Source organism: Cutaneotrichosporon cavernicola (assembly GCF_030864355.1).
Source record: "Cutaneotrichosporon cavernicola HIS019 DNA, chromosome: 3".
Lineage (NCBI taxonomy): Eukaryota > Fungi > Basidiomycota > Tremellomycetes > Trichosporonales > Trichosporonaceae > Cutaneotrichosporon > Cutaneotrichosporon cavernicola.
Genome location: NC_083395.1, coordinates 2,413,766 through 2,437,131, shown reverse-complemented (window position 1 = coordinate 2,437,131; position 23,366 = coordinate 2,413,766). Strand labels below are relative to the sequence as shown.

General features: G+C 58.1%; 5 protein-coding genes across 5 annotated transcripts; 3 read left to right on the top strand and 2 right to left on the bottom strand.

Annotated features, from left to right (window-relative positions):
- Positions 1 to 43: 43 nt before the first annotated feature.
- Positions 44 to 2,013, bottom strand: MPE1 (uncharacterized protein; the record flags this gene model as incomplete). Its single annotated transcript, XM_060599404.1, has 5 exons — positions 44 to 559; positions 594 to 695; positions 740 to 1,406; positions 1,450 to 1,816; positions 1,851 to 2,013. The coding sequence occupies 5 exons, from the start codon at positions 2,011 to 2,013 to the stop codon at positions 44 to 46; spliced, it is 1,815 nt and encodes a 604-aa protein (XP_060456101.1).
- A 2,496-nt stretch (positions 2,014 to 4,509) lies between these two features.
- CcaverHIS019_0309050 (uncharacterized protein) lies at positions 4,510 to 4,998 on the top strand (the record flags this gene model as incomplete). The annotated part of the gene is made up of 1 exon (XM_060599403.1): positions 4,510 to 4,998. The coding sequence occupies one exon, from the start codon at positions 4,510 to 4,512 to the stop codon at positions 4,996 to 4,998; it is 489 nt and encodes a 162-aa protein (XP_060456100.1).
- A 980-nt stretch (positions 4,999 to 5,978) lies between these two features.
- On the top strand, positions 5,979 to 6,897 carry CcaverHIS019_0309040 (uncharacterized protein; the record flags this gene model as incomplete). The annotated part of the gene is made up of 3 exons (XM_060599402.1): positions 5,979 to 6,228; positions 6,302 to 6,483; positions 6,565 to 6,897. The coding sequence occupies 3 exons, from the start codon at positions 5,979 to 5,981 to the stop codon at positions 6,895 to 6,897; spliced, it is 765 nt and encodes a 254-aa protein (XP_060456099.1).
- A 690-nt stretch (positions 6,898 to 7,587) lies between these two features.
- Positions 7,588 to 14,640, top strand: CCH1 (uncharacterized protein; the record flags this gene model as incomplete). The annotated part of the gene is made up of 20 exons (XM_060599401.1): positions 7,588 to 8,390; positions 8,426 to 8,581; positions 8,644 to 9,379; positions 9,414 to 9,498; positions 9,533 to 9,716; positions 9,750 to 9,928; positions 9,966 to 10,219; positions 10,257 to 10,337; positions 10,371 to 10,502; positions 10,539 to 10,614; positions 10,648 to 10,901; positions 10,936 to 11,804; positions 11,843 to 12,208; positions 12,242 to 12,472; positions 12,506 to 12,829; positions 12,866 to 13,045; positions 13,080 to 13,109; positions 13,144 to 13,251; positions 13,286 to 13,383; positions 13,418 to 14,640. 20 exons carry the CDS (start codon positions 7,588 to 7,590, stop codon positions 14,638 to 14,640), a joined length of 6,369 nt encoding a protein of 2,122 aa, XP_060456098.1.
- A 222-nt stretch (positions 14,641 to 14,862) lies between these two features.
- On the bottom strand, positions 14,863 to 22,784 carry MDM12 (uncharacterized protein; the record flags this gene model as incomplete). Its single annotated transcript, XM_060599399.1, has 5 exons — positions 14,863 to 15,064; positions 15,101 to 17,933; positions 17,967 to 18,025; positions 18,068 to 21,636; positions 21,672 to 22,784. The coding sequence occupies 5 exons, from the start codon at positions 22,782 to 22,784 to the stop codon at positions 14,863 to 14,865; spliced, it is 7,776 nt and encodes a 2,591-aa protein (XP_060456097.1).
- Between the last annotated feature and the right edge of the window lie 582 nt (positions 22,785 to 23,366).

Genomic DNA, 23,366 nt, shown 5'->3' with positions numbered 1-23,366 from the left:
CCCGACTCTGATGCTATGCATACTACAAATACACTACGCTACATCACCCAACGCGCTGCATCTTCTCCATGCCCCCAGCAGCGTCCTCGGCCGGTCGCTTGCCCGAGCTAACGCGACCCATTCCACCTCCTCGCCCAAAGCCCCGTCCGCGCATCCCGCCGCGGAAGCCGCCACGCCCTCGCCCACCACCCATGTGCATGTTGCCCGGGCCCATGTTGCCTGGCCCCATGTTGCCCATGTTGCCCATGTTGCCCATGTTGCCCATGTTGCCTGGCCCCATGTTGCCCATGTTGCCCATGCTGCCCATGTTGCCCATGTTGCCCATGTTGCCCATGTGGCCCTGCATGCCCATCATGGCCATCGGGTTCGCCATCGCATTCCCCATCACGGGCATACCCAAGCCCATGCCCATTCCGCTCATGCCCGCCATTGCGCCGAGCATTCCCTGGGCGGCGAGCATCTGCAACTGCAGGAGATTGTGGTTGGTTATCTTGACTAGCTGCCGCACCTGCGTCTTGATGGCTGGTGGGACGAGCGGGTTCCGCAGGGTCGCGAGCATCTGCCGTCAGCTCCCATGCCGTCACAAAGCCCACTGCTTGTAGGTACTCGGTCATGGCGTTCATATCGGGCATCTGGCCGTTGAACGGGTTCTTGCCATTCGCGTCCGGCTCGCCAGCCGGCGTGTCATCCCCGTTCTGCCGTCAGCCCGTGCTTCTCGAAATAGCTGCCTTCGACACACCTTCTCCTCCTCTTCGCTCTTGCCCTTCTCGCCATCGCGGTACGCTTCGGCGCGCTGGCGTAGATCCTCATCTGGTTCGAGCTTGTCCAGGCTTGCAATCTTGCTCTCGCAGCTCGGACACACAAAATCGTGCTCCAGCAAGTGGCTGGTGATGCAGTCCTCGCAGTACGCCGTGTGGCAACATGGCACCCGTACCGCTTCGTTCAACAACTTCTTGCACAGCGGGCACACGAGCTCGGGGTCCAACGCGCCCTTGTCCTCGGCGTCGTCGTTTGCGAGCGTCTTGACAGCCGCCTGCTTCTCCCATGCCCTTGCGTCGGGAACCGCGCGCACGAACCCGCCGTCCGCAGTCAACATCGCACCGCCAGACGAGCCCTCGCCTGTGGTGGGCGTCTCGACCGTCTTCAGAAAGGAGCGCGGGATACCCGTGACGCGGACGAAGCGCTTGCGGTCCTGCGCAGCTGGGTCGTCGTTCGACGGACAGTTCTGGATCCAGTGTCCCTTCTGTCCGCAGCGGTAGCAGATGTAACCAAGAGGAGGTTCCTTGTCCGGCGCGACGCTGTAGTCGAACTTGCTCGGCGGCCCACCGCCACCACCACCACCGGCGCCGGCGGCGCCGGGTCGCCCAAGCGGCCGCCTGTTCGCACCGCTGTTGAAGCGTGGAAGCCTGGAGTCAGTTACATGCCAGATACACAAAGCTGCCCACTCACGAGCTCATGTCCTCCTGCATCTCCTCCCACGTGTCCGTCTGCTGCTGGAGCATGGCCTGGATACGCGCGTCCTCGTCCGCGTTACCCGTGGTCACCTTGGGCGCCTCCTCCTTCTTCTCCTCCTTGCCGTCGAAGCGCTTGCTTAACGACCCGTACGTGCCGCCGGATCCCATGGTACCGCGGTTCATGCGGTCCTTCATCGCTTGCCGTGCGTGCGCCTCGATGCGGTGTTCGCCAGTGAGCGACATGGACGCGTCCGTGCCGACGATGTAGTTCTGGGCAGTTCCGCGTCCCTTCATGATCGCTGGCCTACGGCGCACGACGAGGGTTGACGAACGCGCAATCTGCTTGTCGTCGTCCTTCAATTCTGAGCATCAGGACAGTCAATGAGAGTGACGCACCTTCTCCATTCTCGAACACGGTCAGGTCAAAGTCCTTGCCGTTACCGAGGTTGTTGTCAAGCATGATTTGGCGCTTGAAGTCGAACACGCTGATGTGCGTGCCGTCGAACTTGATACGCGCCTCATCTCGGCCCGCGCCCCAGCGGTAGAAGACTGTCGACATTGTGGAAGGTGGTGCTGGGGGAAGGTGAGTGGAGCTGTTGTCGCGGAACTGAGATGTGGATGGAGGGAGAGCGAACGGGAACTCTTAGCTCGCAAGAGCGTACTGGATCAGGGAAATCTAATGCAGCCGTTTTCCTCTCGTCCCAGTGTTGTAACGGGATGAAGAGTGATGGAAAGATGGATGGAGAATCGAGACGCTCGAGTCTTGTTCATCAACCGAGCCTCTTGCGCGTTGAGTGGCGAGTTGGGGTCCAGCTACATCGGGATCAAATCCAAATCCACGCAGATGTCACGTGGATGTGTTATTGCTGCTAATTCAAGACGAAGAGTGGACCAAGATAAGCAAGCCGCTCTAATCAGCTTTACCTACCAGTATGCTACTCCAACTCGCCAGGTCAATGCAGACACATCTCGCTCTCTCTCTCGTAACCAAGTCGTTCCTAGCCCGGTGCGGTACCATTTGGATTCTGCAGAACAATGATGAACAATCCCCCGACCTGCTTCGATTCTCGGGCAGCCATGACGAGAGTCGAAGCAAGCTTGGCCATCGAACATGTTGTCAAGCTGTCATGAGCACGGGAGACGCCACTTGCGCGTCGGCCATGATCTGCGTGGGGCGCGTCTGGCGCTCAGCGCCGACGCGACTTTGCTTATTGGACATGAGTGTATGAGCGCCCGATCTCGCACCGTTTCCAGTGCAGTGCCCTGGACAGCCTGGACCGGCGTTGGCGTTGCCCGCCATCCTGCCGGCGTCGCGTCGCTCGTTTCATCAGTCCCTCGACGTCTTGGTATTGGCAGCTTGGAGGAGGCACCACGCTCTGCAGCTCTGTAGCTTGATCAGCAGGCTGACATGGGCAACACGTGAACAGCCCTGGCCTTACCCTGGTCCTGCAACCTTGTCTACAAACTTGTGATTCTGGGTTCCTCTCACGTCACCTTCCAAATTCCAATCTGCCGTTCATCCTGAGCACGAGGCCAGAGTTGAGTTGAGCCCGAATAGCTGGCTTGCCTCGTTACGCCCGCCGCCCGCCGCACGCCACTGCCCCAGCGCCATGATGGGAGCGAGCTGTCAACTGCGGCCTTGAGGATGCTTCAGCCGCAGGACCTGCACGGCCGAGATCGTGGCTATCAGTCTAATGTTCGTTCTCGCAATCCCATTCCAATCCGCGGATTCCCATTCAAAGTTCAGACTAAAGGACATATCACGTCAGCACTACAGGTCCGGGACGCGCGGCAGAAATGGCCACCGAAGTGCTGGCCATCTCCGCTAGCGTGATGCTCCCTGAGGTAATGGACAGATCCAGCAAAGGCGCAGGCAGAGTTGCAGAGCCACCGGGGTGAAAAGGAGGAGAAGCGATTGGTTGGATTCTATTGGTTATGATGAGATATGGGGGTGGTACGGTCTTTGGCAGCGTAAGGCAGCAAGGCCAAGAGGGGGGGGGGGGGGCAGAGTATGTCAAACGCGAAATAAAAAAGTAAAAATGGTGGCGTAGACTCGACCTAGACCAAAGTACCTCGGTAGGACAGACAAGTCTCGAGCATCGAAGTACCGCAATAACATTAGATCCCTCACTGGAACACTGGCCCTTAATCATTAGCAAAGTACAAAGTACAAGTGTAACAATTAGCAACAGGTATCAGGCTGCAGGCTGGAGGCTGTTAGAGTTGCCAACCCGGCCGCCAAAGATTCGTAAGGCGGCCGGCGACCCTATTCTGTTGTAATGCGGCATTATAGGGGTAAATGAGAACCCCAACCCTGAGTAATCCCCATCGTCCACCACCCATTGCGTAGGATAACCCTGAACGTCCCAAGTGAGCCCAACATCCCTAACCAACTCACCAACTCACCAACTAACCCAGCAGCATTCATTCACATTCACAAGCATCGACTCATTCTCATACTGAACCAAGACTCGACTACACAAGACTAGACTACATTCCCAGTCATTTAATTCAACGTCCAACTCGTCGCTATCATATCCTCTTCTTCAACACTTGGTATCGAGGCCAGCTGCTGGCCGACAGGACAGCACATTGCTCTCACAATACAATCGACCCACTTACCTGCCTGACAGATGTAAGCCACTTCCTCCACATGCCATGTAAAGGGCGCAAAGGCCCTTTCATTCTCCTCGTCGCCCTTCTCACCCTCTTTCTCTGCTTTATTTGCCCTTCCTCGTAAACCCCTTGCAGCTCGCGCAGCTCGCAAGGTAGTGAGTGTAACAGTTTGTAGCCAAAAGGTCAAGCTTTGCGAATCGTGTTTGGTCAAAATACACATTCCCACAGTCTGGCTCCTAACAGTCCAAAGTCACCACGCCACTTGTCCAACTGTCTCTCTATCCTACTCTTGCCACAATCACATCTCGCGCGCCCAAACCCTCATCCCACAAAACACACGCTCACATCATCCAAGTTCAACTCGACTCTACAACATCTTCATCCTCATTCTTCATCTCTCCTCACACCTATCCGTCCTCTTCAAACCCTCCCAACCGTCATGTACGACTCTGCTCCCCTCTGCCCGTCCTCGTCTCCACCTGAGCCGTCCCCTCTCTTCCACCCCAAGCCCGTCCGCCCAGCTTTCACCTCGTCTTACTCGTCTCCCCTCCTCCCCACCTCAACTTGCACCTCCCCGCCCTTCTCCTCGACGACCGGCTCAGCGAGCGCAAGCTCCTCCCCCTCCCCACCACACATCCCGAACCACAAGTCGTCCCACTCGCTCTCGTCCAAACCCCGCGCAAAGGCAAAGAAGATGAGCAGCACTACGGGAAAGCACAAGAACGTCCAGGTCGCGCTCGAGGTCAAGGTCGAGCGCTCGCGCGGCTTCCATGCCTTCTTCGTCCCCCTCGCGCGCAGCATGCCACCAGCACCACCATCGAGCCCCGTGTTTGGCCAGAGCTCCAACGAGCAGCAGGGCGCGTACGAGCGTCCCAAGGTCTGCGAGGAGCGCTGGGTCGAGGACGTCCAGCGGATGGACCTCGACTGAACACCGCATCCCAAAGAGGGCGAGTGCGCCCGCGCATATCTATCCAGCTCCATCGCTCGCGTGCACGTCCTCGTCGCGACCAATATTTCCCCCGGCGCACGGCCCAGACGGTCCACACCACCCGCCACAACCCGTCAGAGCCACACACTGCACATTACCCAAATCTCCGCACTTTGTCCGCCGTCTGCAACATGCGACAGGCGACCGGCCTCCCATAACCATCACCATCAAAAGTCTAGCATAGCCCAGCGCCTAGCGCGCAACACCGTGGGTTTACCGCGCGTCATTTGTCTTATTAGCATTATTGTTATCACATAGGATCTCATTTAGCCTTGTACAGAATGTCACCGAGTGGCTACCGGATACGCGAGCTGGGCATACGCAGCACAGACATTGGGCCGGGGCGATTGAGGCGGGGGTTGAATGGGCAGGATATGAGATAAGTTGTGCCTCGCGGTACATCCGTGTTGGGTGGGGAGAAGTAGTGGCGGTGCAGCGAAGAGTGGGGGACGGGCAAAGCCGAGTCCAGGTCCGTCCAGTCGTCTGTCGTGAATGACCATGACCGCCGGGCAGTACAGCAACGGAGGAGGGAGCGGTGGTGGTCCGCCATCGGATGCAAACTACGCCAAGAGAATGGGCGAAACACGTGATGCAGTGGGAGAAGACAAGACGCGTTTGTGACTCTGGTTGGACGAAATGAGGCCGCCGGGGATGTCTCTTGTCTCTTGTTATTGTCGGCAGCTCGGCAAGTAATGCCACGACGCGTTGACACGCAGCGCGCAGCACGCATCGTGGCATCGGATTGATGGATTGATGGCCGCTGGGCATGGAATGCGGTGCATAGTGATGGCTATATATGGCCCCTTACCATGACGGGTCAACACCTCACTCGACCTCGTCCACGACGTCAACAGCACTGACCTACGGAACCACACCAACGAACAACCACCAACACCACCACCACCAACAACAACAACAACATGTCCTACCACATCGCAATCCTCGGCGCATCCAAGGGTATCGCCAACCATGTCCTGCGCAATCTACTCTCATCCTCCCCGTCCGTGACAATCACACTGTTGCTCCGCAAGCCCGCCGCCCTCGATGGGGACGAACTGGTGGCTGAAGCGATCAAGAATGGCCGTGTGAAGATCGTGAAAGGCGACGCAACAGTTCAGGACGACGTCGAGAAGGCTTTGGAGGGGGCGAACGTGGTGCTCACTTCTGTTGGTAGGTCTCCTCCTTATCTTCAACAAACAGCCCCCCACCCCGCGGCGACTCGCTCCCCACCTGCTGACACCAGGCGGAACCCCATCGTTCACTCTCCGCGGGTTCAAGCTCGATAACCCCACCCTCTGTACTGATGCGGCTCTCGCCCTTCTACGCGTACTTGAGCGCAAGCCTGAGAACCAGCGGCCGCGGATCATCGCCGTCTCTTCAATGGGTATCGGGAAGAACCACCACAAGATGCCCTTCCTTCTTCGGGTGAGTCTCCGCATCACTTGGACACTCTGGATCGGCTACCAAGCCCAACCCACCTTGGCCCTCTTTTCCCGCTGACACCAGATCCTCTACCCATGGATGCTGAGCGGCCCTCACGCCGACAAGGAAGGCATGGAATACCTCTACCTCCGGGCTAGCAACATTGGTGACACCCCAACTCCACCCTCAACCGACATTCTTTCCGAGGCGAACCGCGGCGTGTCGCGCATTCTCCCCGAGCTCATCCTCGTCCGACCTGCCCTCCTCACTGATGGCGCTGAGAGCGGAGCGGTGCGCGCCGGAGAGGACGTGTATACCTACCGCGTGTCACGGGCGGATGTGGGCCGCTGGATCACGGATAACTGTATGCCTGGCAAGGGGGAGTGGGTTAACCGCGCGCCTGTGCTTGGATACTAGGGTGTGAGGTCTTGGACAGGGAAATCTCAAGATATGGTCTCAAGATACGAACAAATAGAGGAAGTGGTGATGTGTAGTTTAATGTTCCGCCGTCAGCTAGAATGTATAGAGTGAATGTGTGCTCACGCCGGGGTTGAAAACATTGTATCCAAGCTGTGATGAGCGTGCCCTACGTATCAACATGCTCGGTTGTTTTTCCGCCGAGCTGCCAAACCGACCGATCTGCCCAGTTCCGCACCTCTTTGGTGGTAACAAATATTGGTGGCAAACCCTCCACCCCAACTTCAGGTGACTCTAGTACTCATAGTCGATATGTATGCATCCAAAGTTCAAGATACACGCCATTAAAACTTTACTAGGTAAACCCATGTTCCAGTGATAGCACTCGCTTCAGGCAATGAGGTGTAGCGTGCGCGTGAGATGCCATGTATGATGGTTTGCTTTGTAAACAGCACAGCACTGAGGGCCGAACAGCACGTTCCCCTTCCACATACCATTCAGGCACGGCCATTACCTGTCCCTTTGTTGCTTATCGACATCTCTCTCTCCTCTCAGTAGATCATCATCTTCTTAGATATCATCTCACGCTCATATCTTGTCCCTCAGTCTTCCTGCTTCTCTTGCACGACATTTCTTCCCCTCCCCATGTTCCAATAACCCCCACGCTACCCAGCATATCACTCCCAGCTCATGACCCCGCCGCGGCCGTCTTCGCGTGCCTCGTGGGCGAGGGCTGGGGCTGGGGCCGCGGCCTCGTCTTCCTCCAACCCACGCCCAACGCACGACGACATTGCCGACGTTCTCGGATCCCTTCCAGCGCCCCCACCCCGTGCGGCGCAAGCGTTCAGTGGGCCCATCCGCTCGCCGGCGCCTTCTCCCGACTCGGCAGACGTCGGCGAGATCCACCCGCTGCACCCAGCCTACCGCGCACAAGAGGATCTGAATCGTCCACGAAGACCTTGGGCTGACAGCCGCGAGACATTATCTCGAACCAGCAGCGTTGCTGGTAGCCTCCACAGCGACGAAAGCGACACTGCCCACCTTACCGCCGACACTCTTCCTGCAGGGATCGGCGTCGCAGGTACAGGTGCAGGCGGTCACGCACGATTGTCACAACTGAACCGCCCATATGACAATGAAGGAAGGCCGCGCGTTGGGCCCCTTGGTATCATCACCCGAAGTCCAACAATACGCCGTGTCTCTACTACTCTACGCAACGCCAGTATCCGTGTTCAAAACATTATGGGCACAGAGAAAGACGGATACGAGGGCCTCAACCGCCTCTCGACAAACGATGAGGGGGCAGAATCACCGCTAGAGATGAGCAGCGCACTGTCTACCCCCCCAAATCCCCCCCCATCACCACCACCACCACCACCACCACCACCACCGCCACCGCCACCAGTGCGGGGCCAGCTCCGAGGGCGCACCCTCGGCGTCTTCTCCGCTTCCAACCCCATCCGCCGAGCCATGAACAGCGCTGTCCTCTTCCCGTGAGTTTGGTCGACATCGTCAAGGCTAATACCAGGTGGACTGACCCCATCATCATGGTGCTCATCCTCGCGAACCTGATCATTCTCATCATCCAGGCCGCCCCGCCGGTATTCACTCCCCGCAGCCCCGGGGGTGGCTACTTTCGCGCATGGGAGGACTATGCGCTTTTCGTCCTCTTCGTCATCTTCACGTGAGTCTAGCCCAGCTCAACTTGGCCTACCATGCTTCTGCGGGATTACTGACTGACACCAGTATCGAGATGTTTGCGCGGATAATCGTGACGGGCCTGATCGCCGACCCCGAAACTTCCATGCCTTCCTTCATGCAGAGAGTGCGCGAATTTGTCGTGTTCAAGGCAAATGCCGATGTCGACCCGGCGGCGAGGCCGTCGACGAAGGAGGCGTGGCACAGGACGCGACAAATGTCGACATCTGGCGGCAGCCGCAGTTATACAACACAATTCATGCCATTTGACGAGGCCGTCACACATCAACGCAGTCTTGTCAAGGATAACCGACCGTACCTTCGCCACTCATGGCACCGCATTGACATGGTTGCGATTGTTGCGTTCTGGATCACGTTCATTCTTGCCATGACAGGACAGGAGGTCACCGAGAACAGACACCTTTACCTCTTCCGCGCTATCAGTATTTTACGCACGGCGCGCCTGCTCGTTGTCACTTCGGGTACGGCGACGATCCTGCACTCGCTCAAACGCGCCGGGCCGCTAATCCTCAACGTGTCGTTCCTCATCGTGTTCGCTGCGGCTCTCTTTTCCATCATCGGCGTCCAGAGCTTTAGAGGTTCGCTACGTCGCACCTGCATCCTCCCGGATCCAAATGACCCCAGCAACAACATCACGCTAGGCAATTGCGGCGGGTTCTTAGACCCAACCACGCTTACACCGACTTCATTCATCAAGCAGAATGGCGTTCCTTCGTCACAGGCTCCCAAGGGCTTCATTTGCCCCATCAACCAGATCTGCCAGGTAGGCTCTAGCAGAGGTGATCTGCTTACGCCAGACGGGCGATAAAAGCCTGGAAGATGACACGGAAAGCTTTGACAACATCTTCAAGTCGCTGGTGCAGGTCCTCATCATTGCGGGAGGTGGGCTTCACAAGCGTTATTGGGCTGACATAAGTCAACACGTGGACGAACACGATGTACGAAACAATGGACACCGACTATCAAGCATCGGCTCTCTTCTTCATCGTCGCGATCATGGTACTCAACCTCTGGCTTATGAACCTGCTGGTTGCTGTGGTCGTCAACACTTTCCAGGATATCCGAGCGGAGACGAAGAAGTCTGCTTTTGGCGGAGAATCGTGAGTCTACTGTCCAGCATGCTCTGATCGCAGCTCTGCCATCTCTGCACCGCAGTGGGCACAGGACTCAACCAGGAAGCCCAAGGAGCCATCTCGAGTTTTCACTCTCTACCGCAAGACAGAGCCATTCTGGGTCCTGCTCATCCTCCTCGATGTCATCGCACAGGGTACCAAGGCGGCTAACAGTTCTCCCTGGCACATGTCCTTCCTCCGTGAGATAGATCCAGTCGTGAGTCGCGCTGATGACAGGTCAGATGGGACTAGCTTTTGGCATCATTTGGCCTGTTGAGATCGCTTTGCGCTACCTCACGTATGTGCCCGACTGGCGTGCGTTCTTCAAGATCAAACGCAATGACTTTGACCTCCTCCTGGCCATAGGCAGCGCCATCACTGAGCTAGTACCTGCAGTTCGCCAGTCGCAGTACCACTCGTGGCTGACAGTGTTCGATTTGTTGCGTTGGTACCGTGTAATCCTTCTCGTGCCTCGAATGAAGCCACTCTTGGTGAGCCTAATTCACCTCACCCACGCGCTGATCCAAGGTCAACATCTTCGGTAGCTTCACGGGTCTGTTCAACATGGTCGTTTTTCTCTTCTTGATGACCCTGCTTGCAGCTTTGATGGTGCGTTCACGGCCTGCGTCTTGTTGACAACAGGGCGTCCAGTTCCTCCGTGGTGACCTCCCAGAAGGCGATGCCATGATCAATTTCTCCCAAGTTTACAACTCCTTTGTGGGCATGTACCAGATCTTCTCGACGGAGAACTGGACAGTAGTGCTGTATTCAGCGGTACGTTGAAGCTCTTCTGTCTCGCTCACACCCAAGGTTGGCGCCGACTGGGGCTGGGGACAGGGCTGGATTGTGTGCATCTTCCTGTTCCTCTGGTTCATGTTCGCGAACTGTAAGCCACTTGCGACGACCTCGCTCACCACAGTCATCATGATGCAGATGTTCATCGCTGTCATCAACGAAAACTTCTCTGTCGCCGAGGAGCAGAAGCGCAAGCAACAGGTTGACGCCTTCATCCGCCGGTCGGAGCCCGAATCATCACACAGCAGCTTCTTCGAGAGATTTAACCCGTACAACAGAGTCCGGGGAAGGCACAGGGCCATCCACGTGTCCGAGGTGCCGCAGAACCTCATTCTGCCATTGAAGCAGACGATCGGGCAAGACGTCGGTGATGGAGATGTGAGCAGTCTGATCAAATGGCGCTGACACACAGGTCGGCCAAGAGCTAGCCACAGGCAAGGCCGCAATCAAGCGCCTAATGGGCATTACCGCAGACGGCAAAGTGAAGCTCTTCGGCTGGTTTACAAAGAAGAAGAAGGCCACCGGTTCGCGCAGGAACTCTACGCGCGTGGATCACGACGGTGACAGTGATGACGATCGGGGCTTGACCGACCTCTTACCCCCGATCAACCCCGGAATCTCGGTTGACGAGCATAGGGACGCGCTGCGAGAGAGGCGCAACCAGGAAGCCGACTTCATCTCTGCTCACCCCACCTACGACTTGTCGCTTTACTTGATCTCGCAGAAGAACCCGCTTCGCAAGTTCTGCCAACACCTTGTTCCATCGTCCCATGGACATCGGATCTTCGGCCAGCAGCCTGACCCGATGTGGAGCTTTCTCTTTAAATGCGTGATCTTCCTCAGTGTCACAGCGAGCATTGCTATGGCGGCCATCGCGACTCCTCTATATCGCAGGCAATTCTACGTGCAACACGGTATGAAGTACGGGTGGTTCGACTACGCCGAGGGCAGTATAGCACTCGTGTTCTTCATCGAGTTCCTGATCAAGATCATCGCCGACGGCTTCATCTTCACGCCCAACGCGTACCTTTACTCAGTGTGGAACGTCGTCGACTTCTTCATTCTCATACTCTTGCTCACCAACACCATCTCGTCTCTGGTCACCATCGGCGGCATGAGCCGCTTAACGCGCTCATTCAAAGCATTCCGCGCCCTGCGGCTCATCACAGTTTTCCGTCGATTACGTGATACAGTCTACGTCGTCTTCTTCGCCGGGTTCGTGCGTATTCTGGACGCGGCCTGCCTCATGATCTTGTACATCATTCCGTTCGCAATTTGGGGGTGAGTTTGGTGAGTCCATAGAGCGCTAACATGTGCAGGCTCAACATCTTCCGCAACCGTATGACTGGCTGTAACGATGGCAGCGGGAACATTGGCGGCCGCAGCGACTGCGTTGGCGAGTTCCTCAGTTCGCCAATCGACAACAGCCTGGAGTTTCTCGCCCCGAGGGCTTGGGGTAACCCGACTTTCGACGGCAGCAAATGGTCATTCGATGACTTCCGCAGATCCATGCTGATTCTCTTCGAGATTGTGTCGCTCGAGGGTTGGACAGACGTCATGTCTTCGGCCATGAACATTGTCGGCCAGGACCAGCAACCCCAGACGAACGCCCAACAATGGAACTCCATTTTCTTCATCATTTTCAACCTGTTCGGCGGCGTCGTCATCTTGACCGTCTTCCTGACGTAGGTCACTCACAAATGCCAGCTGACAGCAAGGATCATCATCGAGAACTTCAGTATCAGCTCCGGCACGGCTCTCCTGACCACTGAGCAACGCCAGTGGGTCGATCTGAAGAAGTACATCCACGCGCAGACGCCTAGTCAGCTTCCGAAGAAGAAGCCACGGACGCGCCTTCGCCTGTGGTGCTACCAGCGCGCGACGACCAAGCGCGGCTACTGGCAACGTTTCTTCACCTTTGTCTACTGTGTCCATATCCTGCTCTTGATGTGAGCTGCGGCCCTCGATCCTGCTGACAACAGGTGCGAGGACTATTCGGAGAACATCATGTCTGAGACGCAGCTGGACACCACCTTCCTCGTCTTGACTGTCCTGTACGCTGTTGACATTGTCGTGCGGTTCATCGGCTTGGGGTTCAAGGCGTTCCGCTCTAATGGGTGGAACTTGTTCGACGTCATCGTCGTGGCGGGCAGCTTTGCTACGACCATTCCCGCGCTTCAAGCCAGTGCGAGCGGCGTCGAAGGCAACCAGGCTAGCAAGCAGGTGCAGAAGCTTTTCCTCGTTGCGATTGCGCTCAAGCTAGTACAGCGTCTCGATGCGCTCAACCAGCTGTTCAAGACCTCGATGTAGGTCTGCGGGACGCAGCGGAAGCTGACATTCAGTGCCAGTCTCCCGGCTATTGGCAACCTGTTCATGCTCTGGGCGGTACTCTTCCTGTTCGCTGCCATCATCTACCTGGAGGTCTTCGGCTTGACCAAGCAAGGACCGAACGCGGCTTCACGATTCCAGAACTACAACACGTTTGTCAACTCGTTAATCATGCTGGCCTTCATGTCTACAGGGTAAGTTCGACCCGCAGAGGGAGCTGACCATTAGTGAGGGCTGGAACGGATACATGCACGATTAGTAAGTTCATTGTATGACCGGCGGCTGACAACAGTACTGTCCAGTTCCCGCACTGTGTTGAGGGCGCAACCTACCTGGACTCGGATTGTGGCAGCGAAGGTTGGGCGTATACGCTCTTCATCGCCTGGAACATCCTAAGCATGTGAGCTACTTGGCTAATACTGGGTTGACGACAGGTACATCTTCCTGAACATGTTTACAGGTGTTGTCGTCCAGTCCTTCTCCTACGTGTACCAGATGCCGGGGAGTGCCACGCTCGACCGCGAGCAGATGCGTGAGTGTTCGTCCTTTACACGTGCTGACTACAGGCTCTTTCAAGAGGGCGTGGGCGCAGATCGATGTTGAGCGGACCGGATATATCAAGCGGAAAGACTGCGCGCGTTTCCTATCTATGCTGAACGGTGTCTTCGAGGTCCGACTCTACCCGACCGAGTACAACGTACCGCACCTACTCAGTACGTGTGCGGCAACTCAAGGCAACTCGAAGGAAGTCGAGACCAGTGCCAGACACGCGGTCGATGTACGCAAGCTGCAATCCGCCATCTCCCAGATCGACTTCGACCAGGTACGCCAACGCCGCCGCCAGTTCGTGAGGCTCTTCTTCGAGGCCAAAATCACCAATGAGCGGGATCGAGGTATCAGCTTCACCAACATGCTTCTCATGCTGGCGCAGACGATACTCATTAACGACGAGGATGCGCTACAGGTCGACGAGCTCCTCGTCCGGCGAGAGAAAATGGAACAGGTCAATGACCTCGTTAACCTCGACCGCGTCCGTGGCCTGCTCCGCGCGATCTATTGGCGCCGCAAGTTCCAGCACTACCGCGAGGAGAAGGCGCGCGCCGCTGCGGCAGAGGCAGGACGAGCTGTCCCAGCGATCGTTTTGCCAGACACCTCGTCACCGAACGCGCCACGTACGCCGTCGCTGGCCGACGAGCCACTGCAGCCGACGCGCAGCCCATGGGGCACACCCACGCACACGCCGCCTGGTAGCAGACCAACCAGCCCCATCAGCCCGGTCCGCTCGCGGCCTTCGTCATCAAGTAGACCCAAACCCGGGCGGCAAGGCTCAGGACCCAACCCACAACGTCCCGCACGCCAGGGCTCCGGACCCAGCCGGCAAGGAACGGGTTCGAGCGGGCGGTTCCCCAGCAGACAGGGAACGGGATCGTCGGGGCCAAGTCGGTCGGGCACGCTCGACCTGGACCCGTTCGAAGGCCTCAGCGGCGACGGACACTTTACACTTGGGAGCGCGGGTAGTCACTCGACTGTCCTCGGGCCCCTGGGCATACTGTCGATGCCGCCTTCGCATCTCTCGCACAGCTCCCAGACACTCAACCCGTCCCGTCGCGGGTCTGCGGACAGCGCGGCGTTCAGCGGGTCCCAGCACTTGTCCAACTACTCGGCGTACTCGCACTCGCGGGAGCCGAGCTTTGACGAGCCAGCCAACGAGGATGTGCTTGCGGCTATGGCGGGGAGCGAGTGGGCAGACATGATGCGCGAGGCTGTCGACGAGGAGGGCGGCAGTTAAGACGACATGTGAGATGAAAGAGACAGGACAGAGTGACCTCTGCAGGCTAGACAAGCTTGGGAAACCACATAGACAGACCAGTTGTACAACTATAGCAATGATGTCGGATGCGCCTTCAGGCCTCTCTATCAGAATTCTATTGGTAATCTTCCTCTCCCCATCTACAGTACGTTCAGCTCCAATCCGATCTGGTTCTACATGACTTCACCCTCCGCCTTCCTCTTACATGTTCAATAGAGTCGCGCTCTCCTCGTCGAGCGGCTCGTCGGCCATGGCCTGGCTCCAACGGTCCGGCACTGAAGGGAAGTAGAATCTCTCCATGGCGGTCCGGAAGCGCTTTCTGTATTGCTGCGGTGTGACAATGGTAGGCTCGCCGCGTCCTCCTCCGCCAAAATCCTTGACCCACGACTCGACCTTCTTGTCCCTGTCTGTCAGCTGAAAGGAGAGTAAGAAAGCTCACCATGTGAATGTACGGATGTAGTCGACGACGCCGACGACGAGCTCCTTGTTCTCCGCGTCTACTCCGACAACGAGCGAGTAGTCCATGACATTGAGGCCGGAGAGGAAGAGCGTGTCGTTCCACAGTGCAGTGCGGAGGATGAGCTTGGCGTGGTCCCGCAGGTACAGCGGCGAAGTGTGCGAGATCTCCATGAGGTTCTCGTCAAGGAGCACCTCGTTTGCGCGGCCAGTCGGCTTAATGAGGCGGTTGCGTGTGCTGCCCTTGAGGTCGTAGATCTTGCTAAAGTGGCGCCCGTAGAACAGGTTCTCCTGCACAAGCACATTCATGTGCATGCTCCGGCCAGTCACACCATTGCGGTAGCCGATCTTGAAGATGCCGTATGTCTTGGCGAGCGCAGTGGGTCGCTGCCGATCAAACGCCGTACTCGTGTACTCGAAGTATGCCGGGGCGAACTTGGTTAGGGCGTCCATCTCGTATCGCGAAATTTCTTTGACGATGAACCGATTGTCCTTGGTCTTGAGGAAGGCGCTGCCCGACTTGCCGCCACTGGCATCAAACTTGGCACAGCGCGCCAGGCTGTCGATGAACCCGTCCTCGCATTGACATGCCAGGCGCAGTGCAGCGAACTGCTCGGCGAAGAAGATCCGGCACGAAATGGTCGAGGAACCCGCCTCGAACTCGTATTTCAAATGCGTGCCAGCTAATGATGGCTCGTCGAGCTCGTCGACGCTGACCATATCCCATGGCCGCTCGTTTCCCACTTCCTCCAACATGCTCGGCTCCGAGGGAAGAGTTGAGTGCTGTGCCCTCTCCGCGCGCGCCGCACGTGCCTTGGATGCCGCCGCCACCGACCTGATCTGCTCTCTGTATTGCTTCGAGCAGAGCGTGAAGGCGATGATGGACGTCGGCTCGTGCTCACGCACAATCACACGCGAGTCAACGAAGATGTGCTCCGCAGCGCTGAGGGGATAATCAAGCGGTGTGAAGTCCCCCGCGCGGATTGCCCACAAGCCGGTTAACGTCTTGAGAATACTCGAACGCTCGCCGCCGCCAGACGACATCTCGCTTTCGCTGATCTGCGACATCTGGCTCAAGCCCTTCTTGGCTGCCTCGTCCTCGGTTATCAGGCCAGTAGCAGGAGTCGGGGGGACGCTGGGGAGAGGAGCCGACGTGTCGAACGGGGCAAGTTCGATGTGCAGCCGGTCACTGGCGATCTTACTGCCCCCGGCGTCATCCGTCTCCGCATAAACCTCTGACAGTCTAGTTTCGGGAGCTGCAGGTTTGGGTGTGGTTGCTTCGGCTTCGGCCTCGGTATCGTCATCGCTACGACGCGCCTTCTTGGGTGGAGGGGTCGGTGGGACATGTACGTGGGGTGGCAGTAACGCCGGACGCGGCTTGGCCGGCGAGCTCTGCTTGCGGCGTGGTTTCGCACGGCCCGTCGAGTCGACACTCACGTCGCTCCCGTCGGCTTCCTCCTCGTTGTCGGCAGCGGACGAGTCAGAATCAAATTCGTCCCTGAACGCGTCGCGGACGTTGTTGAACACTTGTACGCGAGCCTTAGTAACACCGACGCGGCCAGCACGCTTCCCGCGTGCCAGGCTTATGCGCTTAGCTCTGTCACGCTCGGCGTCGCGGCTGATCTTGTCAAAGTGCCTGGCGATGGAGGTCACACGACTACCGGCACCCATGACGCGGCGCGGAATGCCCCTCATGAGATTCCCGCCCGGCGACGCCTGCGGTGCAACAGGCAGAGGTGGCTTACGTGGGGTCTTTCCCTTGCCCAAGAGACGCGGCTTGCCGTCCATGCTGACGCTCTTGGATATCGGCACGTTCGTAGGAGCGGCAAGGCGGCCGTCTTTCCGTGCGGAGGGAGATACGGGCCGCGAGCGACTGCGGCTAGGTGAAGGAGCTTGCGAGAGCCGTCCTCTAATCCCAGAGGTGGGATCAGTGTTCTGCCGCTTCGACACCATCCGACTTGCGTTGACGGCATAGCTGCGGTCCCCATCCGAGAATAAGTTGGATCTCGAGGAGTTCCGCTGCATAACCGTCTGCTCAGTCGCCCTGTTGCGTCGGAGGAAGGGTCTGTGCGGACGCCCCGCATCACTGTCCGAGACGTCGGTCGGCTCGTGACGCACACGACGGTGCACGCCGGCAGCTGAGCGCGGCCTCTCGAGCGTCGGCGTTGACGCCCCGCTGCGTTCTGGAGCGGTGTCTTGGAAGCGCTTGACGAGGTCCGCCACGCTTGGGGTTGGACGATTCCGACGGACAGGCAGCCGCGAGACGAACGCGTGGGTGTCGCTGTCAACCCCGCTCGACGCTAGGTCGGCAGACGGTGTGTAAGGTTGTGCAGCAACGGAAATTGGGCGCGGTGCGGCGGATATCGTCGAGTCGGTCTCGTAGCCACGAGGCGTGTTCCGAGTCTCGAGCTCAGGCGTCATGGGCGGCGCGAGCAGCGACGGCGCAGTCGCGCGCGACATCGTTTGTGTGGGCGTCGCAGTGTCGCTCGACGTCGTTACGCTACTGGTGACCATGTCGTCAGGCTTCTCACCCTTGTCGTTGGCGTGGGTCGGCTTGTCTCCCAAGTTGTCGGCCTCTGGCTTTTCGTCTACCTTCTCAGGGCTGGGCCCGCTAGCTTCCGACTCAGGTAACGGCGGAGTCGCAGCTCTGCTATCAAGCTCAAGCGTCGGTGCTACTGAGGGCGGTTTTGACGACTCGGGGTCCGTCATCTTCTCATGTTCGTCGACTTCAGGCACGGCGATTCCAGCAACGTTCTTATCGAGCGAACCGAACACATCGTGGGTAGCGAATAGACGCTTCAAATGGGTCGCAGTCACTGATGGTCAGACGCGCGTCGCTGACAACTCACTTCTCTTCAGGTCCTTCTCGGAAGGCATGTACAGCTTCTCGACGTCTAAGAAGTCAAGACTGAAGTCAGCTACAGTGACGAAAGAGATTCGCAGAACTCACTCCCATTGGATGACCCTGTCTTGGAGAGCTTGCAGCACAACGTTGATCGCGAGGACATCGGTTGGCGGTGTCTGCTTGTATGTAAGCTTGAGCGAGTTGACTGTCTCGTCGCGGTCGGCAACTGCACGCGTGAGCAGCGCGTCGCGGTCCGCGCGCATGCGCGCCTGCTTGTCAGGTTCGACAAGGTCGTCCGTGAAGCTACGGAGACGGTGCATGACAGAGTCAAAGAACGCGGCCGTCTTCGCCAGTGCGCTCTCGTATTCGGCGTTCTTGAGCGCTACCTTGTCCTCGACGTTCCAGATGACCTTGATCGGCGGTCTGACGGGCTCGTACAGCTCGATCTCGTCGTTGTGGATCCGCACAACCATGTTGTGATGGGCAAAGTACCGGATATGTTCGCGGTAGGCGTCATGCGCACATCCGAATCCCGTCCGCGTTTCGGGGGGGTAGAAGCAGTGCTCGAGGTACGCGCCCCAGCTCATCCGCCACGTCTCCTCACGGATGACGGTCGGTTCCCACGAGCGGTTGCACTGTCGGCAGTAACTCCATGTCAAAATCTGCTCCTCGTGCCCAGGTAACGGGCAAGAGAAGTGTTCCATGGCGATCTGCAGACGGCGCTCCGCATGGACGAGAACGTCGTAGTGGAAGAGCATAAGAATCTCACAGGCCGGATTGGGACAGCGGTGAACTGCGTTCGCGACCATCGAGCCGAGGAACTGGCCCAGTGTCTGGTCGTCCTCCTGGTAGAAGTTGATTTGCTGGCGGGCTGGCTCAACGCACGGTTTGTCCTGGCCCTGCCGGTAGAGAGCTTGCAGATAGATGATACCCTGGAAGTTCTTGGGGTGGAGTGGACCATTGTTGCGTCTCACGTAATGCTTGAAAAGCTTGTATTGCTCCTCATGATCGTACTCGACAAACGCGAGCGTGCTGGCGTCGATGAAGTCCTCCGGGTTCAGCAAGATGCGGTAAGGGTCTCCCCCCTTACCGCCTACCACGGTTGATGGCACAGGCGTCGGTGCCAAGACCAGTGGTGTTAGGGCAGGGACAGGTGTGGGTGAGGGTGTGGGTGGCGATAAAACTGGAAGAGATATAGAGGATGGGAGGGTAGCTGTTGGAGCGGCGACGGGTGATGTGAAGGCCGAGTTGGCGGCAGACGACGTCGCTGAACCAGCATCGATCTTTGGGAGCGGTGCAGACTTGATGGACATCGCGTCATCAACAATCTCCGTCTCAGGCTTGACGGCAACTGGATGCTCAGGCTTGTCTGATTCCTTGCTGTCTTCCTCCTTCGGCGGGGTCTTTTCTGGGGCTTTCGGTGTCTCAGCCTCCTTCTCGGGGCTCAGACTCTTGGCCTGGTCTGCGCCCTTGGTCTCCGACGACTGGTCCGCATCCTTCTTGTCGGTGTCGATGGCCTTGTCTGCCTCGTTCTTCTCGGTGTCCTTCTTCTCGGCCTCCTTCTTCTCAGTGTCCTTCATCTCGGACTCCTTCTTCTCGGCCTCCTTCCTCGCATATTCCTCCTCGGTCTCGACGACGATCTTGATCGGCTCCATCTTGACAAGCTCCAGCTTGGGAGGCTCGGGCCGCTTCTCCTCTTCAAGGATCTTTGCAGCCTCCCGCTCGTCCTTCTTCAGCCTCAGGAAGTTGAGCTTTCGGTCCAAGGCGGCCATCTTGGCGAGGGTATGTGGAGGGGGGAAACGCACAGCCACAGAAGCACTCAGCACGGTCGTGAGATACGGTTCGAGACTCTCGGCGATCTCGCGCGTGACCTGCAGCGCGTTTGCTCTCTCGATCTCTTTCGGATCCGAGGACTCGCGCTCAGCACGGGGCGTGAGTTCGGAATCGGGGGATATGGGCGACTCTGTGGGCGGGGAGCTCGCATCACGTCCGTATACCGCTTTTGGAGTTGCGCGCTTATCCGCCAGAAGGCGTAGGAGATCGCGGTACTCCTCTGGCATAGGTGGGCGCGGAGGGAGCATCTGAAACTCATCGCCGTAGAGGAACGTCTCGTTCTTGAGGTGGTACGCGACGAGCGCCAGGAAGTCGGCGATAAGCTTGGCTCTCTTGAGGGTGGAGAGTGTGCCGCCTCGCAAAATGATGGTGCCGCCAAAGCCGTTGTGTGTTCCCTCGAAACGCATGTACGTCTTGCGCTTGCCAGGAATGAGCTCGTGTTCGAACGTCTGAACCTTGAAGTCGGCGCAGCGACCTAGTCGTGGTTCTAAAGCGAGCTTGTCCATCGAGCCGATGATGTCAGCGTGTGTACACCGCGCGACCTGGTGAATGGCGCTGAACTTAACTCCCCGCGCAACGACGATGTTGGCCTTGTACAGGAAATCGAGCGCGATGCGCGAGACGAAGCGCTCCACGAGAACGATGTGCGGGCGCAGGTCGATGATGCGGTTTGTTAACAGACGCAGGTAGTCGTTCTCCTGCTTGAGAATTGGATCAAGGGACATGAACTGCGTCTCGACACGGTGGTAGTCTAGGGGGAATGTGATGACCATGATGCGCGGGTTGACAAGCCGACGCGACATGCCCTTGTGTGCGACGTTCTTGGTTATCACGATACCGTCGACGTACTCCGAGTCTGTGATTTTGCCGCCAGGCACCTTCTTAATCTTGACGTACGTGCGAACGTCGATCGAATCCCCAGCACGGACAACAGGGCGGAGGTTGGTCGACACGCGGAGCAGAAGCTTGCTCAGCACGCGGTGCCAAGTTTCTGGGCTGGGCAGCTCATGGCGCTCGATGGATTGCTGCAGCATCGTGTTGAAGTGCGCCAGCGACGGGCCAGTGAGGAATTCTGGTGGCGTGACGAACGAGTACGAACGCGCTCTCCACAATCCGTCCTTGCGGTCCGTATCCAACAGTGCAGATAATCCGTTATTGGCCCCGGCTCTCAAACTCGCAGCTGAGCTGAGGCGTGTTCTCAATCCTTGGAGGTTGAGCGGCGCATTGACTATTGGCATTCCCTCTTCCGACTCGATGGTCTCGGTGCGAGGAAAGCCAACGCGCGGGCGCCTGTCTAATGGGAAGTCTGGCTTGGCATTGTCGCCTCCTGCACTGCCTGGTCGCGGTGATGGGACCTCAGAAGCAAGCTCGCTGTGAGTGTTGCTCTCCTGCCCATGGTCGTCTGAGTTGTCGTCCGGGTGCCGACGGAAGGGCGCTGCGATAGAAGGCCAAAGGCCCCACTTGCTGCCCGTGTTCTCGTCTGTATCCGAACAGTCCGAGTCATCGTCCCTGTACGGCTGGTGGACCGACTCCTCGATCGCGGATAACGAGTCGTTCGTACTGCGGAAGAGCTGGCTCGCGGCAAAGGGCGACTGCGAGTACGTGATCTCAGGCGAGATGACGCGATCCGGCAGGCCTGTGAGGCCCGACATAGTCGAGTTGATGCTGCGCCGGTCGTCATCGTCGTCATAGTCTTCCATGATCTTAAGACACAGGTTGCACACGCGCACCATGCCGTCCTGGCCGAAGCGGCGCGCCCCGATGATGTTGGAGGCGCATCGGCCGCAGAAGATCTGGCCGCAGATGCGACAGTGGTGTTTTCGTCGCCAAGTGGTGAATACCTGAGTTGAGCGACCTTCATCGACGCGATACTCACCGATTTGCAGTCGTAGCATTCCTTACAGTTCTCGTCAGCCATCCAGTAGTGCTTGCTTAAGCCTTCGCCCCGCATTCGGCGGATAATCTTGGATACCGAGTGTGGTCGCTTGGCTATCGCCAAGGAGCGAATGCTGCGTGTGTCCTCCGCGGGCAGCTGGAAACCTGGAACAAAGGAGTAACCGTTGTTTTGGCTGAGCTCGGCGTTGCCTGAGATCATGGCTGATAATGAGACGCTGCTGGGTGAGTCTGGAATGGTCCCAATCGAGCCGCGGCGTAATCTTCCTCCACCGAGCATCGCACTGCCAGGCACAGGCTTGCCTTTGGCGTTGGTGATCTCCATCGTCGGGGTCACACTCATGAGGCGCGGGGGTGGCATGCCCTCCTCGCTCATGCGGGGCGCAGTCGTTGTGACGCTCGTCACCGGCGAGACGGTCACCTGCGCGCTCGCTGCAGAGGGCCTCCAATTGGCCTCACCGGGAATGAGGTGGCGACGCGGTTGTGGTTGGGGTTGGGAGCTGGTGACACTCGCGGCCGCACTAGACAGATTTGAGGCGGACGCCGTCGAGTTCTGATGACTGTGCTGAGCGCGGGTTGGAAGGGGAAGCGCTGCGACAATGAGCGACGGCGCGGTGGGCGAGACTGCAGACGATGGCGATGTGTCGTCAGAAGGCCCGATCGAGAGCTGGCTAGTCCCCCGCCGCGTCGCGACGCTCGGAACGGACACGGCCGAAGTGTGCGATGTCATTGTCGACGGCGTTGCCACTGCCTGGGCAGCCTGTGCCTGTGCCGTCGCTGCGGCTTGGGCCTGCGCCTGCGCCTGCGCGGCATGCTGCTTGCGGGTCGTCTCGGCGATCTGCTGGGCCGCGCTCTGGGGTGGTTGAGCCGGCGCGGCGGCTTCCTTGGCTTCCTTTGGAGGCGCGGACGAGAAGGTGCTCTTGACCTTGGATAGGAGCGATGGGAGGAGGCCAGTCTCGGGCTCGTCCTGGAAAGGGTTGGGGAAGGTGGTTAAGTTGGAAGATGGGTTGGGAGGTGCACTGGAGAAGTTGGACACGGGTGACGGCCCGCGTGACGCCGCCACGCCCGTGTCGAGGCGGTGGTGCGGGTCGGACATGGGGCGTGATAATGACTGTTATGGAATGGGTGTTGAAGACATGTCCAGTCGAATGGCGCAATTAGCGAGAGGGTAGAAGGAACAAAGCGTTGAGTTTGACGATAGAGTGTTGTTGAGCGATGACGGGATTGTGTGGATATCGTCAACTGTCTGACCGAGCTGATCATCAGACACTCTCTCTCACCTCTCCCAGGTCCAACCTCCACCAAACATGCCCTCATCTCGTCTCTAAGTGGGGTGAGAGTGGCAACCGGCACGGAACCAAATATTAGTCACACGTGGCAAAAGTAATTTGGATTCCAATGTAAAAAGCTAATGGGCTGCTAATCGGCTGGAGCCAGTATGAGCCGGCCTGGTAACTGAGTTGCACAGGGATCAATTCATGGCCCGCACCAACCCGCACGGGTTGTTGATCTGTGTGAGATCCGGCTCTTACATAGACAACCCTTGTGGCACTGCCAAGTACATTTGAATAAACAACCGCTCCTGCTACGCTAAGCACCTACCTCCTACTGCCCCCCTCATGGCTCGTTTGCGCTTAGGCAGTAAATCCCTTCCACCCTTGGAGCCAGATGTCGATGA